Source organism: Artemia sp. Qi Xiang Cuo, chromosome 7 (assembly GCF_049724085.1).
Source record: "Artemia sp. Qi Xiang Cuo chromosome 7, ASM4972408v1, whole genome shotgun sequence".
Taxonomy (NCBI): domain Eukaryota; kingdom Metazoa; phylum Arthropoda; class Branchiopoda; order Anostraca; family Artemiidae; genus Artemia; species Artemia sp. Qi Xiang Cuo.
This window is the reverse complement of record NC_142800.1, coordinates 45,248,205-45,260,264: the sequence shown is the minus strand read 5'-3', so window position 1 is coordinate 45,260,264 and position 12,060 is coordinate 45,248,205. Positions and strand designations below refer to the sequence as shown.

At 39.1% G+C, this 12,060-nt stretch overlaps 1 protein-coding gene across 2 annotated transcripts in view; it reads left to right on the top strand.

The window, feature by feature from the left end:
* LOC148950332 (regulator of G protein signaling 7-like) overlaps nucleotides 1–12,060 on the top strand; it is a 245,472-nt gene that overhangs the window by 58,967 nt on the left and 174,445 nt on the right. For both annotated transcript variants that reach the window (XM_089092302.1, XM_089092303.1), the window contains exons 4-5: nucleotides 8,181–8,231; nucleotides 11,336–11,442. In XM_089092302.1, coding sequence (XP_088948428.1) covers nucleotides 8,181–8,231; nucleotides 11,336–11,442 — 158 coding nt within the window. The remainder of the gene's footprint in view (nucleotides 1–8,180; nucleotides 8,232–11,335; nucleotides 11,443–12,060) is intronic.

Genomic DNA, 12,060 nt, shown 5'->3' with positions numbered 1-12,060 from the left:
TTCGGGGTTACTACTATTACTACTTCTGCTCTTGCTATTTAAATAAATAAAAAGAGTGTAAGGGTATCCAAGTTGTCTAAGAGATTCTACTAAACAATTCTAACTGAAGCATTCTACTTAACAATTTTAGTCGACGATATACGTTTTTAGTGCAGTGTAAATGATAAAAAAAAGTAATACTGAAAAAATAGGTAACATGAAATTTTATTTCAGAAAACAAATATATTTTCTTAGCTTCAGAATAAAATATGGTATGGATGCAACCACTTTTAAAGTACCGACGACATCAAAATGGGAACAATTCTTGCCATCAACCACCAAACCTTATATAGAATCTTTTGGGAATGATAATGTGTTTTATTTTGCCGGGCAACTTCAAGAGGTATAAAATCAAATAAACCAAATGCTATTTGTGTCAAGATTAAAAATTGTTGAAAAAGTTTCTTCAAGAAATAAACAGTAAGCCAAACTATGGATTCTTATTGAAAAAAAATCCTAAAATATACAATTTTTTTTCTATGAAAAAGACTGTCAATAAAAAACAGACATAAATTAATTTCAAAATCTTTATCCACAAAACAAGTTTTTCAAAGAAAAGTTAAGAGCTCCATGAAGTCAAAAATGAGCAAAAATAAAGTCAAGTAATCTTCCAAGGGTAAATCTACCACAAATCAGTGCCAATAAATAAATGGAAGTCGAGACGAACAGGAATAACAATAAATAGCCAAGTCAAACTCAAAACAAACCAAAATTAACATGAGTAGGGCTGATAGCCCCCATACCTTCTCAAGACCAAAAAATAATTTGCACTTGACTGAAAATAAAATAAATTTTAAATATTTTCACTTTTTGACACAATTACTTTAATAAATAAAAATTATTAAAACAAAACCCCTAAGCCTTCCCAAGGCCAGAACATAGTTTGCACTTTACTGAAAAACATACAAATGAATGTGCATTGTCAGTTTAATATACATATACTGATAGTTAGTAATCAGAATGTTAATATTATTTCATTTGTTGAAGTTATAAAAGTAAGAACATTTATATTTTTTTCAGTGAAGTGCAAATTATCTTCTGGCCTTGGGGAGGCATAGGGGTCTTGAGCCCAACTTAAGTTAATTTCTACTCGTTTTGAGCTGGACTGGACTATTTATTTTAATTTCTGATAGTTTTGGGAATCATTTATTTATCGATGCCTATTTGTGGTAGTTTCACGCTTGGTCTACTATTTGATTTGAGTTTTACTCATGTTTAGTTTAAGGGAGTTCTTTAATTTTCTTAGAAAAAGCTGTTTTGTTGATTTTTTTTTTAAATTAATTTATGTTCGTTTTATATTGACATAGTATTTTCAGGGAAAAAGAAAATGATACTTTAAGTCTTTCGTTTTTTTTAAGACTTTATAGTTTGGCCTGCTATTTGTATGCTGGAGAAAAATTTTCAGTAATTCCTAACAACATACACCCTCTTAAAAATCTATAAAAATTTCAAGCCTTCCGATCACTTTTGACTATTAAAAAGGGCACTAGGCCTTTTGATTTCCAACCGAATGAGCCCTTTTTGAGTTTCTACGATAACACTTTCTATTAACACCTTATATGTCCAAGGGCATAAATTACAACCCTTACCCTAAGGGCTGTGAGGGTGGTTGTTATCCTCTAAGACATAATTTCCAGAACTTTCAATTACGTCAAGCAAAATGGCTATCTCAAAATTTTGATTTGATGTGTTTGGGGAAATGGTGGGCGTGAGAGGGGCGTTAGTCGCTCTCCAATCACTTTCAACTATTAAAAAAGGCACTTGCCCTTTCAATTTCCAATCAAAATGAATCCTTTTGAAAATTCTACGACAACGCTTTCAATAAAAACCTTATATACCCCCAGGGCATAACTTACAACCCTTACCCTGAGGACTGGGGGGTTGTCATCCTCAAAGACCTAATTTATAGAACTTTCTACTACGTTGAACACGATGGCTATCCAAAAATTTTCATTGGATGTGTTTGGGGGAATGGTGCGCGTCAGAGGGTGGTTAGTTACCCTCCAATCACTTTCGACTATTAAAAAGGGCACTAGCTCTCTCAATTCCAAATTGAATCAGCCCCTTTTGAAGTTTTTACGACAACTCTATCTCTAAAAACCTTATATGCCCCCAGGGCATAATTTACAGCCTTTGCGCTGGGGGCTCTGGGGGGTTTGTCATCCTTAAATACATAATTTCAAGAACTTTCAACTACGTTGAACAAAATGGCTATCTTTAAACTTTGATTGAATGTGTTTGGGGAAATGGTGGGCGTGAGAGGGGGGTCATTTACTCTCTACTCACTTTCGACTATTCTAAAGGACAATTTCAATTTCCAAACAAATGAGCCCTTTTTGAAATTTCTACAACAACTTTCTATATAAACCTTAAATACCCCCAGGGCATAACTTACAACCCCTGCATTGAGGGATCTGAGGGGGTTATCATCCTAAAAGACCTAAGTTCCAGAACTTTCGACCACTTTTTACAAAATGAATATCTCAAAATGTTGATTGGATGTGTTTGGGGAAATGGTGGGCGTGAGAGGGGGGTTAGTTGCCTTTCAATCACTTTCGCCTATTAAAAGGGCACTAGCCCTTTCAATTTCCAATTGAATGAACCCATTATGATTTTTTTACAACATCGCTTTCTTTGAAAACCTTTTATGCCCCCAGGGCATAACTCACAACCCAGTCCTGAGGGTTGGGGGCAGGGGGGGGGTTATGTTGTCATCCTTAAGGACCTAATTTCAAAAACTTTCACCTACGTTGAATAAAATGGCTATCTAAAAATTTTGATTGGATGTGTTTACGGAAAAGTCGGCTCAATTCCGAATTGAATCAGCCCCTTTTGAAGTTTTTACGACAACTCTATCTCTAAAAACCTTATATGCCCCCAGGGCATAACTTACAGCCTTTGCGCTGGGGGCTCTGGGGGGTTTGTCATCCTTAAATACATAATTTCAAGAACTTTCAACTACGTTGAACAAAATGGCTACCTTTAAACTTTGATTGAATGTGTTTGGGGAAATGGTGGGCGTGCGAAGGGGGTCATTTACTCTCTACTCACTTTCGACTATTCTAAAGGACAATTTCAATTTCCAAACAAATGAGCCCTTTTTAAAATTTCTACAACAACTTTCTATATAAACCTTAAATACCCCCAGGGCATAACTTACAACCCCTGCATTGAGGGATCTGAGGGGGTTAGCATCATAAAAGACCTAAGTTCCAGAACTTTCGACCACTTTTTACAAAATGAATATCTCAAAATGTTGATTGGATGTGTTTGGGGAAATGGTGGGCATGAGAGGGGGGTTAGTTGCCTTTCAATCACTTTCGCCTATTAAAAGGGCACTAGCCCTTTCAATTTCCAATTGAATGAGCCCATTTTGATTTTTTTACAAGATCGCTTTCTTTAAAAATCTTTCATGCCCCCAGGGCATAACTTACAACCCAGTCCTGAGGGTTGGGGGGGGGGGTATGTTGTCATCCTTAAGGACCTAATTTCAAAAACTTTCACCTACGTTGAATAAAATGGCTATCTAAAAATTTTGATTGGATGTGTTTAGGGAAAAGGTGGGCTCAATTCCGAATTGAATCAGCCTCTTTTGAAGTTTTTACGACAACTCTATCTCTAAAAACCTTATATGCCCCCAGGGCATATCTTACAACCTTTGCCCTGGGGGCTCTGGGGGGTTTGTCATCCTTAAATATATAATTTCCAGAACTTTCAACTACATTGAACAAAATGGCTATCTTTAAACTTTGATTGAATGTGTTTGGGGAAATGGTGGGCGTGAGAGGGGGGTAGTCCAATCACTGTTGACTGTTAAAAAGGCATTAGCCTTTTCAATTTCCAGTTGAATGAGCCCTTTCTGAAGGTTATACGACAAAGCTTCTATAAAAACCTTATATGCCCTTATAGGGAAAAGGTGGACGTGAGGGGGGGGGGGTATTTGCCCTCAAATCACTTTCGACTTTTAAAAAGGGCGCTAGCCCTTTGAATTTCCAATCGAATGAGCCCCTTTTCAAGTTTCTACGACGCAGATTTCAATAAAAACCTTATATGCCCCAGGGCATAACTTATAACCCTTGCCCTGAAGACTGTGGGGGGGAGTTTCCTGCTCAAAGGTATAATCTCCTGAACGTTAAACTGCGTGGAACAAAATTGCTATCTCGAAATTTTGATTGGATATGTTTGGGGAAATGGTGGGCGTGGAAGGGGTGTTATTTGCCTTCCAATCAATTCCGACTGTTCAAAAGGGCACTAGCCATTTCAATTTCCAATCGAATGAGACCTTTTTGAAGTTTCTACGACAACGCGTTCTATAAAAACCTTATATGCCCCAAGGGCATAACTTACATCCCTTGCCCTGAGGGCTGTGGGGGAGTGTACTCCTCAAAAACATAATTTCTATCTGAAAATCAACAACGCTGAAAAAAATGGCTATCAAAAAATTTTGATTGGATGTGTTTTGGGAAAAGTTGGGTGTGAAAGGGTGGTTAGTTGCCCTCAAATCACTTTCGACTATTAAAAAATGCACTAGACCTTTCAATTTCCAATCGAATGAGCCCTTTTTCAAGTTTCTACGACAAAGATTTCAATAAAAACTTATATGCCCCCAGGGCATAACTTATAACCCTTGCCCTGAAGACTCTGGGGGAAGTGTCCTGCTCATAGGTATAAATTCCTGAACTTTCAACTGCGTGGATAAAAATGGCTATTTTAAAATTTTGATTGGATGTTTTTGGGGAAATGCTGGGCGTGGAAGAGTGTTAGTTGCCTTCCAATCACTTTCGACTATTAAAAAGGGTGCTAGCCATTTCAATTTCCAATCTTATGAGCCATTTTTAAAGTTTCTGTGACAATGCGTTCAATTTTCTGTCAAGTTTCTGCGACAATGCGTTTATTTAACTACGTTAAATAAAATGGCTATCTCAAAATGTTGTGTTTGGGGAAAAGGTGGGTGTGAGAGGGGGTTAGTTGCCCTCCGATCACTTTCTACCATTAAAAAGAGCACTAGCCCTTTGAAATTTCAATCGAATGAGCCTTATTTGAAGTTTCTACGACAACTCCTTCTATAAAAACCTTACATACCCCCAGTGCAGAGCTTACAACCCTTGCCCTGAAGGCTGTGGGGGAGTGTCCTCCCCAAAAGCATAATTTCTATCTGGAAATCAAATACGCTGAACAAAATGGCTGTCTCAAAATTTTGGTTGGATATTTTTCGGGAAATGGTGGGCGTGGGAAGGGTGTTAGTTGCCTTCCAATCACTTTCGACTATTAAAAAGGTCACAAGCCACTCCAATTTCCTATTGAATGAGCCCTTTTTGAAGTTTCTACGATAACTTCTTCGATACGAAGTACTTACTTTGTACTTGTACTTGTGGCGGGAATCAGGCGTTTCCACCTCGCCCGGCATCGATGATCTTGGAGACCTTCTTGGACCATGTTGAGCGATCTTCTGCCAGCTGCTCTGCAAAAGTAAGCCACTGAGTTGACCATCTGTGTCTGAACTTTCTGAATCCCCCGATAGGTTCAAGGTCTGATTTGGCCAGGTTCCACCAGTTTTTCCTCTGTCCTCCTTGGAGTCTCTTCCAGGAGCTAATAGGCTCGACTAGAAGTATTTGGCGAGGCAAGTATTCTGGCGGCTTCCGTAAAACATGGCCCAACCATTTCAAACGGCGTTCTTTAATAGTGAGCGCAACATCTCTCTGAATATTGCACATTCGACGTAGATCCGTGCTGGAGATACGGTCACGCAGCTGTATTCTGAGAATTCTTCGCAGACAGGTATGCTCAAACACCTTCAGCGTATTCTCATGCTGTAGTTTTACTGACCATGTTTCGCATCCGTAAAGGAGAACGGTGCGGACTAGTGCCATGTAGATTTGCACTTTTGTTTGGACACTGACTTCGCGGCAATTCCATAAGGGTTTCCGAAGGGAGGCAAAGACTGTCTGCGCTTTCTGTATTCTCTGTTGGATATCAGCGTCGGAGGATCCGTCAATACATATTTGGGAGCCTAAGTATGTGAAACAGTTGACTTTTTCCAGCTGAACTTGATTGACAGTTAGTGTGAATGGTCCTGTGTCGTGGTTAATAGCCATGAATTTCGTTTTCTCTGTGCTGACTTTCAAGCAGATCAGGTCTGCCCAGGCCACCACGTTGTCAAGCATGTTTTGAGCTTCTACGGGTTCTGACAGGAGGCCAACATCATCCGCATAATCGAGGTCAGTCAGTGAGAGATTTTGTCCGATCTGAACTCCTGGATAGGACGACAGTGCATTTTCAAGCACCCAATCGACGCAATAATTGAACAGAGTCGGAGAGAGGATACACCCTTGTTTTACTCCGAACTCAACCAAGAATTCTTCAGTTTCTTCACCATAGACTCGAACTCGGCTCACTGACGCGTCATAGTATGCCTTCATCAGTTCAACAAACTTCAGCGGCATTCTTTCATTCTCTAGGATCTTCCAAAGTTTCTGGCGAGTGACAGAGTCGAAGGCGGCAATGAAGTCCAGGAACATCAAGATCAGGGGTAGAATGTACCTTTCAAACTGCTGGATAATGAGGCGAAAGACGAAGATATTATCAGTACAGCCTCTACCTGGCCGAAAGCCGGCTTGATTTTCTCGGGTTCTTTCCTCCCTTGCCCTTTTGAAGCTGTTCAAGAGTATGATCCCGAATATTTTGACCGCAATGTCTATAAGACTTATTCCACGGTAATTTTTGCATTCTGTTTTATCTCCTTTCTTATAGAAGGGGAGAATGACTGATGTCTTCCAATCTTTTGGGAAAGAATTGGTCCTCCACACTTCTTCGAGAATGCCATGGAGCTGTTCAGCAGTGACCTCAGGGCATTGTTTGTACACTTCCGGGGGAGGCCGTCTTCACCTGGGGCTTTGTGGTTCTTCAGGGTCTTGATCGCTTTTAGTATTTCGGCTCTGGTCGGTGTATCCAGCTCGACGTCGTAGGGTTCTTTAGAAACGGCAGGTGGGAAAGCATCAGGGGCGGATGATGGGGATGGGTTTAGGAGCATCTGAAAGTGATCCTTCCATCTTGCTAAGCGCTCCTTCTGACAACTGATGATTTTTCCTGATCTGTCTTTGACTATTTCTGAGACAGCAGCTTTCTTACCAACGGACTCTTTCAGGATCTGGTAAAGCTTGCGGGTATCATGTGAGCGTGCTGCTTTCTCTAACGACACGGTAGCATCTTCCCACATTTGGCGGCGGTCCAGACGGACAGAGCGTTTTACCTGTCTGCGCAGCTCTTTTGTTTCTTGTTTAGGGCCGCTCATCTTTTGTCTTCGCTCACCGACTATTTACAGGGTCCTAGCGGTAATCCAGTGCTGTCGTTTGATTTTTGCTCGGCCGAGGATCTCATCAGCAGTCTCTGTCATCACGGTTTTAAAGGTCTCCCATCTCTTCTCGGGGGTTGGGTTTTCATCAGAAGTGCCCTGCTCTAAAGGAAAAAATAATAAATAATAGATTGTGCCAACATCGTTTTTATATGCCCTCAGGGCATAACTTAAAACCCTTGCCCCGAGGGTTGTAGGGGAGTGTGCTCCTCCAAAACATATTTTCTATGTGGAAATCAACTACGCTGAACAAAATGGCTATCTCAAAATTTTGATTGGATGTGTTTGGGGGAATGATGGGCGTGGGGGAGGGACTAGTTGTCCGGTAATCACTTTCGACTATTAAAAAGGGCACTAGCCACTCCAATTTCCAATCGAATGAGCGCTTTATGAAGTTTCTACGACAACTCCTTCGATACGAAGTGCCCTGGTATGGGAACCAAAAACAATAAAAATATATAATACATTGTGCCAACATCAGTCTTAAATTAGGCAGCGCTATTGCGCTGCCTAAGATAGAGCAAGTAGTACAAGATTCAGCTACCTAGGTAACGTTTTCTTGCATAGAACCTTTAAAAACTTCACTTGTTGTAATAATTGTTCCTGCTTTTAAGGACATAGGCAATCGGGAAATAAACATAGGCTATAATTTATTAGATATTTCAGAAGTGTAATTTAATCATGCGCAACGAAGTGTATGATGATATAAAGACAAGTTGAAAACTTCGTTTTATCTAACTCCCACAGTTCCAACTTTTATTTCACTTTACTTTACGGAAATTTCTTGCAGGTGCAGACTTGATAAACTGGATGGTGCGCAATATCGATGTCTTAGATCAAGGTGAGCTTTCTTTTTCTCACTTATATTTCAAGAAAGAGAGTAGAATAGACCTTTGGGGCTATAGAAGGATAGGATCCTTAGCAGCTTTCAAGAGCCTTCCTGAAGAGAATGTCACTGAATTTGCATTTCATATAGTGCTAAGGATCTTTTATTACCGTTGTGTTAGCCGTTTGAAATTGCACTTAAATATACGTATATTTATTCAGAATCTTAAATTAAGGCTGGTTGAGAGCTAATTAGTTTCTTTGTTCTAAATAAGACGTTACTTGAAACTGTCTCAATTTTTATTTATTTTTGAGCAATAGGCCTACAAAGAAGAGTGATTTAACTTTATTGGACATTAAGAGGGAGGTGGATGATAGTGAGACAAAAATATGAGCAGCACTTTTGCAGTGGGAAGCCAAGCACCTTTCGAATGGGTTGAAAAGTAAAACACTTACATCATAGGCAGCGCAAAAGCACTGCCTAAGTAAAGAACGATGTTGGCACAATCTTTTATTTATTTATTTTTATTTTATTTTTTAAACCAGGGCACTTGGTATCGAAGGAGCTGTCGTTGAAACTTCGAAAAAGACTCATTCGATTGGAAATTGGAAGGGCTTGTGCCCTTTTTAATGCCCGAAAGTGAATTGAGGGCAACTAACATTCCTTCCACGCCTACCATTTCTCCAAATACAACGAATCAAAATTTCGAGATAGCCATTTTGTTCGACGTAGTTAATTTCTCGATGGAAATTATCGCTTTGAGGAGGAAGCTCCCCCCACAGCCCTCAAGGCAAGGGTTGTAAGTTATGCCCTGGGGGTATATAAGGTTTTTATTGAAAGCGTTGTCGTAGAAACTTCAAAAAGGGCTCATTCGATTGGAAATTCAAAGGGCTAGTGGCCTTTTAATAGTCAAAAGTGGTTGGAGGGCAACTAACCCCCCCCCCCCTCGAACGACCATCATTTCCCCAAACACATCCAATCCAAATTTTTAGATAGACATTTTGTTCAATGTAGTTTAAAGTTCTTAAAATTAGGTCTTTGAGGATGATAATACCCCCCCCCCCACACAACCTTTAGGGTAAGGGTGTTGAGTTATGCCCTGGGAGCAAATAAGGTTTTTATAGAAAGCGTTGTCGTAAAAACTTCAAAAACGGCTCATTCGATTGGAAATTGAAAGGGATAGTGCCCTTTTTAATTGTTGAAAGTAACTGGAGAGCAACTAACCCCTTTCTTACGCCAATCATTTCCCCAAACACATGCAATCAAAATTATGACATATCCATTTTGTCCAGTGTAGTTAAAAGTTCTGGAAATTAGGTCTTTGAGGATGATAACCCCCTCAGAGCCCTTAGGACAAGGGTTCGGGAGGCATATAAGATTTTTAGGGAAAGCGTTGTCACAGAAACTTCAAAAAAAGTTCATTTGATTGGAAATTGAAAGGACTATTGCCCTTGTTAATAGTCGAAAGTGATTGGGGAGAAACCCCGCTCTCACGCCCACCATTTCCCCTAGCGCATCAAATTAAATTACTGAGATAGGTATTTTGTCCAGCGTAGTTAAAAGTTCTGGAAATTAGGTCTTTGAGGATGATTACCCCCTCAGCGCTCTCAATGCAAGGGTTGTACGCTATGCCCTGGGGGCATACACGGTTTTTATAGAAAGTGTTTTCGTAGAAACTTCAAAAAGTGCTCATTAGATTGGAAATGCAAAGGGCTAGTGGCCTTTTTAATAGTTGAAAGTGATTGGAGGGCAACTAACCCCCCTCTCACACCGTTTTCCAAAATACATCCAATCAAAATTTTGAGATAGACATTTTGTTCAACGTAGTTGAAAGGTCTGAAAATTATGTCTTTGAGAATGAAACTCCCCCGACAGCCCTCAGGGCAAGGGTTGTAAGTTACGCCCTGGGGGGCATATAAGGTTTTTATAGATAGCGTTGTCGTAGAAACTTCAAAAAAGCTCATTTGATTGGAAATTGAAAGGTCTAGTGCCCTTTTTAGGCATTTCCTTCAACGTAGTTGAAAGTTCTGGAAATTATGTCTTTGAGGATGACAAACTCCCCAAATCCCTAAGGGTAAGGGTTGTAAGTTATGCCCTGGGGACAAATAAGGTTTTATAAAAAGCGTTTTCCTAGAAACTTAAAAAGGGCTCATAAGATTGGAAATTGAAAGGGCTAGTGACCTTTTTAATTGTCGAAAGTGATTGGAGGGCAACTAACCCTCCTCTCATGCCCACCATTTCCCCAGACACATCCAGCTCGTACGGTAACCCTGCGAATTTCAGATTTAAATAACAAAAACCTTCAAATCTCTGTTCCTATTTAATTTTTTGACCGCTGCGGCATAAAAACTCAGACGGTGGCCCTCTGAATTCCAGATGTAAATAGCTAAGACCTTCAAAATTTCGCTTTTTACCCAAAATACTTATCCTTCTCCCTGGAATTTTATTCTCAATGGCAAAATTTCCCCCAATCCCTCATTGTAATCTTACATAAAATTCTTATTTTGCATATTTCTTTTAAGCTATTTCCTTTTAATGACCCCCGGATAATTTTAATTTTATTTGTAAAGATTAAAAATAGCTAATCCTCCCAAGGGTCCTAATACACTTCCACATGCTCTTTTTACTCTTTAATCTGCTCCTTTGAGGTATATCTTTCTTCTCAAGTCTAATTTAATTCCAGATTGTTAACAAGAAGCTGTTTTATCTCTAGCCAATGTTAGTAAAATACTCTCAAAGCTTTGCCATGTACCCTATCCGGGAATATATTGTTTATTTAGTGTTGTTTCTATTCATTATTTCGTAAATAAAATGAACATAAAGAATATATTTTTATTTTAACAAAACCCGTTTTCTAATCCTAGATATTAAATATATAGCGGTCCTTTTATAGGATTATATTTCCCTCCACGAGATTGACTTATTTGTACCTTTAATTAAGCCCAAATATAATAGTCATTGACTGGGTACCCTATTATCTAAACTATTTGCATTTAAAAACAGTAATTGGAGACTGATTTACTTCTTGGGAAAATGTTTCGTTATGCTGACACCTTCCTCCCCTCTCATGGGCTTTCCTGCTCGTTTGCCTCCTTTCTTCACAAATTTAATTTTTACAGTTGAGGCTCTTCACCTGGCTCATCTTATGGCAGCCCATGGTTATTACTTTCCAATTGAGGAGCACATCCTTACTGTCAAGAATGATAATACGCTGTATCGTTTTCAGGTATCCTATTAAATTTTACAATTATATTTGTAAGTGACTTGTGTTTATCATGGTAATTATAAAGAAGCTTCAGTCATTTTAATTTAGATTTATGCAAACAGTTACAGATATTTTAACTGGGTGTTCCTTGAAAATAATAGATGGTGAATTTACTCTTTGACTACTGAACACTAGAATGTAACTTATTGTTAAATACTTTGCCTTGTTTCGTGAGACTTCAGCTTTAGATCGCTACCATAAAGAAAGAAAAACGAGCAAAAATGGGGTTATTAAAGGCCAAATGAAAATACTGAAAAAACACAACGAAGCGAATATTTCGAGAGGAAAAACGCCATTTTTGCTCGTTTTTCTCTCTTTATGTTATGTCAGGCCAATGTGGTTTAAGAAATTACTTTAGATCGCTGATAAAAACCACTTCTGTACATTGTGCCCTGTGCTCGATACTCACCATTTCTAGAAGTTACCGCGACGTTGATTGAAGAAACAAACAACATAAATTATAATACCATATACCCATGAGCTGCGTGGGAAACAAAAAGCGCTGATTTCAATATTCTTTCGAAGACTTTAATACTGAAAAAGTACCTATGGCACTTCTTGGTGAACTTAAAAAATGTT